The sequence below is a fragment of the Eurypyga helias genome, unplaced genomic scaffold, assembly GCF_000690775.1.
Source record: "Eurypyga helias isolate BGI_N326 unplaced genomic scaffold, ASM69077v1 scaffold44338, whole genome shotgun sequence".
In the NCBI taxonomy this organism is placed as follows: Eukaryota; Metazoa; Chordata; class Aves; order Eurypygiformes; family Eurypygidae; genus Eurypyga; species Eurypyga helias.
The window spans coordinates 1-5,912 of record NW_010267240.1 but is presented as its reverse complement, the minus strand read 5'-3'; the positions used below and the strand labels follow the sequence as shown (position 1 = coordinate 5,912).

General features: G+C 43.8%; 1 protein-coding gene across 1 annotated transcript; it reads right to left on the bottom strand.

Annotated features, from left to right (window-relative positions):
* Window positions 1-840: 840 nt before the first annotated feature.
* Window positions 841-5,375, bottom strand: LOC104503026 (MAP kinase-interacting serine/threonine-protein kinase 1-like; the record flags this gene model as incomplete). Its single annotated transcript, XM_010157339.1, has 6 exons — window positions 841-1,069; window positions 2,008-2,051; window positions 2,675-2,839; window positions 3,488-3,682; window positions 4,647-4,742; window positions 5,320-5,375. Coding segments are annotated over 6 exons (785 nt in total), but the record flags the coding sequence as incomplete, so codon positions are not given.
* Window positions 5,376-5,912: the final 537 nt, after the last annotated feature.

The following is a 5,912-nucleotide window of genomic DNA, read 5'->3' as shown; positions in this document are numbered from 1 at the left end:
GAAGGTATAACTGAGGATAGCATTAATATAGAAAAAATTAGATACTAAATATAAACTGTTATATAAACAGTCTGTTATACTGTGGTTATCAGACTTAATGTAACTGCCAGAGAAGATGACACACTGGACAAAAAAAAGATACGGAGTACATTTTAGTTAAGAACAAGAAGATGTCAGATAAAGAAATAACAACCCCCAGCTTTCATCCCACATGCTGATACACAGACTATCAACAGGATTAAAAAAGCAACCTGCTCTTCATCTCTACAAGCCTGAGCAACCCTTGTCCCTTTACAGGATCATCCTCGTACAATTTAAGCCCAAGGAAGGTCATGGAGACAGAGATTCACCCAGTCATCATCTTCGTTTCCTGAGCGTAGAGGGAAGGGCACTGCTGGTTGAAAACAGTCGCTGCTGCCGACACTCGCAGCAGCACCTTGCAAGATGTGCCACGATGGAGAGCAACCACAGGTAGGCAGATGGTGCTTTTCCAGGTAAAGCAAGAAAGTGGGGATTTTTTTTTTCCTGATGTTTTCAAGTGTGCATTTTAAAACATGCTCTTCTAAGAAAAGCATGAGGAAAGCTTAGTGATTTATCACCTCGGATAATATAGCAGCAAACCCATCTTCTCTAGTTTAAAAAGATCAGTTAAATTATCTTAATGCACCAAATCTGACAGGCAAAAATACCATTCCCATAAAAAGCTGTCCCCTTAAAGTTACAAGTCACATCACAAGAGCAAGCTTCTAATCAGAGTCAGAGACAGAGAAGCTTTTATCGGCACTGACAATCCAAATAAGAACACAGGCTGATCTTGCCAATCCGCAGCAGGAAAGAAGTTTAAAAGGCTTTATGGGGAACTGGCTGAAAGTCGCCAGTTTTGGTGGCATGTGTCATTGCTCTGCGCTTGGCAAGGCGGGACTTGGATGGAGGAGAAAGCTTCATGGAGCACACAGCATGGGCAACGTTCTCCTGCTCCACGCTGAGCTCGTTCTCGTGCTGAGACAGCTGGCGGTTGAGGGCTATAGCCTCAGCAGCAAAAAGCGTCAGGTCTTTGGTGCTACTGTTCCTTTCAAGGGAAAAGGAGAAAGTCATTACTACACATGCATCACCTCACCTGGTCACCCTCACAGCAGAATACCGATTTCCAGGCAGTTTTACTTCTCCTGTCAAAACATCGACACAGCAGGCAAATATCTGATCAGTTAATATTTGCATCTCTCCTCACTGTGAGGACCAACAATACATAACAAAAACGTCTCAGGGATTTTGGAAACTGCCACAGCTCTAGTCCTCAATCTGCCAAGGACTCCCCACGTAAACCTGGGAAGCCACCCGAGATGCCATGTTTAATTTCTGCATGTTACAAAAGGATGGGCATACGGGGCAAGTCTGTTGTTTTTTTTTCCTTCAGAGAACTGCAATCCCACTGTAACTGGATGTCCGACTTAAGGAAATGTGTTTCTGAGTGGAAGAAACACCTGGAATTGCCAGTGGCAGCCATGGAAATAGAAATGGAGATGTGTGACTCAGGTTCTCTGGTATACAGAACCTGCCATCAAATCACTCCAGATGAGGCTTGTCCTGCTCACAGGTAAATTGATACTGTGATTACCACCAACAATAGAAGTCAGATCCGACTCCGTGTGTATGATGATTATTCACCCATCAGAACATAATCTCTTTGGATAACACACGCCTTTATGCCTTTTTTCCCCTCTCCTGGGTAGCCAACTGCCAAAACCATCATTATTTCCCATCTAAGATTAGCATTGCACTGCAGGAACCCTCTCCAATGCCTTTCCCACAAACAAGCAAGATTAGATCATAAAGAAAAATCAGAGCTTCAGCATTTCTGATGTTCTTAACAAAATTAGTGCTGCATGTTTATCAAGTTCCACTCTCAACCAGGGATCTCACCCCAACTTGTCACCTCCTATCTCTCCCCATTCTTTCAGAAATGATTCTTGGCCAAGTTTACAGACATTTTAAACACCAAATTATTACCTTTGAAGAACTTGAGGAGTAGGTAATCCCCGTTCAGGAGCCTGCTAGAAGAAGCAGTTAAAAAAAGTTAGTTATGCATTAGGAGCTGGGAACCAAGCTTTCCCAAGAGAGAGTGATAAACAACAGGCAACTCCCCCAAATCTTTATAACTGATGGATATTGCATGTGAACTAATTCACTGCGAGTTTACAGATCACATTTCATGATCCATCTCCCCTAACACGAAGATACCTCAGTTTGCAGGTATAAGACTAAAGCTTTGGAAGCTCTCCAGAGGGTCTATCCTTTCTTTCTTGAACTGGGAACACTAATGCAAAAGCAAACACTGCTGGTTTTAAAAAACCTATCTACCAGCATTCTGCATTGCTGCATTAAAGAGTAACATAATTCGTGTACTTCAGTGTTTGGTATTCACAACAAAGCCATTTAAAATGCATAAAGCAATAATTAAAGAAAAAGCCCAAACACTTAAAGCTTAACAGATTGATCCAAATATTTACCACACAGAGCTCCAGAACACATAAAGCCACTGTGTATCAATTAATCAAGATAAGAGCACTAAAACACTCAATGACTCCATTAAGAGTTCAGAGACAGGGAACAGCTTGTTTGTCACCTTGGAAGCAGAATAACCCTTAACAATTATATATATAAGGCGGATACATACTCCTTGAACCCATGAATGTTGCAAAACTTGAGCAGCACTAAGTCGTTCTTTGGCGTCACGAACCAGCAACTTTGAGATGAGATCTTTGGCCTCAGAGGATATGTGCGACCAGTCCTTGTCAGGAAATTCATACTTGCCTTCCTGAATGCTCTCAAAAAGCTTGTTCTAGTAAAGGAAAATCTATTTAATTTAAATAGCAACTAGAGTGCAAACAGAAGACTTCTCAGGTGGGATTCTTCTCACTCAACTTTATATACCTAATGTGGGTGAAAAGTGAAACCATCCATTCTCCTTATGGAGTCAATGGAGAGTGACAAGCAGCTCCACAGAGTAATTCAGCGCATCCCAAGATGGACACGACACATTGCCTGTTGAAAACACCTTCCCCCACCACCCTCCCTGAAACAGAGGCCTGTGTACTCTGTTTTTAGAAAGAAAAAATTCAGACCCTGCACAGAGACTCTCCTAGGGCTCAACTTTTATCTGAGGAATTGTGGCAACGACCATTACAGAGAACAAGAGGATGTGGGGTCGGGGGGAGGACGAGCAGCAGCTCTGAGATCTCACATCAGGAGGAGAAAGAGGCAGTTGCCAAACCTTAATTTAGAAAGGGCTATCATAACTCAGCTGGTACACTCCCACCCTCACTTCTCTGACAGCTTACCCTCCCTGACAGCTGGGACCTTACAGACTGGGTTACAGACACAGCTGAGTTAGACACTACCCTTCACTGCTGGTTCTACGGCAAGTCTCCCACTTTCAGATCCCGGTGCAAACTACATCCCCACAGCAGCCCAGGACACCCGCATTCACCTGGCAAACTCTGCAGACCTCTCCTCTGTCCCAGCCGCAGTCTGTGCCACAGTTGCCCACAAAAGGAGGGTAACCACTGAGCATGATGTACAGAATCACTCCCAGGCTCCAGAGATCACACCGCTTATCGTAGAACGTGGCCTCCTCCGTGAAGACTTCAACCACCTCGGGTGCCATGTATTCTGCAGACCCACACTAGGAAACCGAATTCAAGCAAGTTTTCAAAGGGAAGATCAAATCAAAACAAGACTCAGGTTTATCATTCTCCTCTCTTCAGAGTAGGTAGCTTGGTCTAAAAGCAGAATCAGGCATCAGAGAGTACTGAAGTTTACTGCTGGGTTTCACTGCAGGTCTCATTTTGTTAAGTCAAATCACAACTGCTGCATCCCTCAAAGGTTAAATGGAATTGCCAAGAGCACTGAAACATTTTGTGAGCACACTGCACAGGAAAATTGACATATTTTGGGTGCAAGGACGAGAGAAACCCAATAGAAAGCAAAAAGAGTTCCTACTGTTCTTTAGCAGAATCATAAGTGGTTCCAAGTGAAACTGATCTTTTCTACAGGGTCAAAATATTAATGTACATATTCCCTTTTTTTTTTTTTTAAGTCTTCCCCATTAGTTATCAGGCTTTTCAGAAAGTAAACAAGTATATCATGGGAGGCAATTTCTAGAACAGACTCCTGCAAAACAGTCAGATATTTCTTTGATGGTAATGCCAAGAGCATAGAACTGCAGTTTTTCTAACTAATGTGTATTATCAAGGCACACACTGATTGGAGAGCTTGTATTGCTCTTAGCTCATGGATCCTAGCTCCACAACCCAAACATGGGGAAGCAAACACACAACTAAGGTTCCAAGTCACAAGCACACAAAAAAACTCCATGAAAAGCTTCCTCATTTGACTGGGTAAGAGAAACAGGATCCACATGTTAACTTGCCAACGGTAGGATTTACACAACGAGCTCCTGTGCATTTGTATATTTGTTCTCTGACAGGTAAACCAGGAGTGTATTTACCACCCATATACCCACTTTAAACGAACTACCCACCACTGCGTGTAGTTGCAGCGAGCCCTTTGGAAGCTCTCCTCTGGAGATAAGAAAAATTGATTTATGGTAGAAGAGAAAGAGCCTGAAGCCACAGTAGGTCTCTTACCGGCGTTGTTAATTCGGGAGTAGTTATTGGTGTACACGCACTGTTCAGCTTCACCCCACTACCAAGATCGAAGTCACAGATTTTTACTGGTGATACCTAAAACCAAGGACAAAACAGTAAGAGGTCCAGTAAGACTGGGAGTAATGCAACATGTACGAGTACAGCGCCACACTGAAAACACCAGGACAAAACCCAAGTTGTTCTACCATGAGGACCAGTGAAACCCAGCCTCCTACAGGTATATTCCACTCCTTGCAGTTGCCCCCTCTGCCCCAGTTGCTCCCCATCGCCAGCATCTGGCCCTGTTAATATTTTTATTTGGCTAGGCAAGGGCCAGCACACACTGGGGGAGTTTGGGAGCTATACGTAACATGACCAGCTGGCCTGTAAATGCTACTTGTCCATCTGGGTACAGCCTCAGAACAGCTGAGCTGCTAGGCTGTCACTGCCATGCCCTGTCTAAGAACAGGTGGCTTTATCTCCTAGCCAGATGCTCACATCTGTACAGCTCACAGAAGAATTTAGTCTCTTTTTGGCTTCAGTTCTATTAAAAGTTAGTTGAAGATCACTAATGGGTTCAAAAGTCTTCAAGAAGAGAAAAAGAATGTGAGGGCTGCCTTTGGAAACCAAGTTAAGAAACACAATTCAGAAGGTTAAGAGACCAGAGCAGCACCTTTTCTGGAGATTCACACAGGATGTTTTCAGGCTTCAGGTCCCTGTGAGCAATACCTAAACAAAGTACAAGTGTTCATTAGAGAAGATACTCTCCTGTCTTATTTCTCATTAGCTCTCTTTATTACGTGGCCTGGGAAATATTCTAGGCCTGTGTTTGCTACACAGCCCCCTCCTTAATGATACTGCAAATAACTGAATTTCAATGCGTGTTTGTTAAAAATTAGTGTTGCATCCTGCTATGCCTTTATCATCCTTAAGGGTACTAGGGTCAGTCAAGCAAAGAAGAACCTGCTAACACCAGAACTTTTTGGCTTAGCCCCAAATATCGAATCATCATCAAATAAATTCTCCAGCCTGTCCAGGTCCCTCTGGATAGCATCCCTTCCCTCCGGCGTGTCGACTGCACCACACAGCTTGGTGTCATTGGCAAACGTGCTGAGGGTGCACTTGATCCCATGGTCCATATCGCTGACAAAGAAGTTAAACAGCACCGGTCCCAGTACCGACCCCTGAAGAACGCTGCTCGTCACTGGTCTCCAGTCAGATATCGACCATTGACCACAACCCTGAGTGCAGCCATCAAGCCAGTTC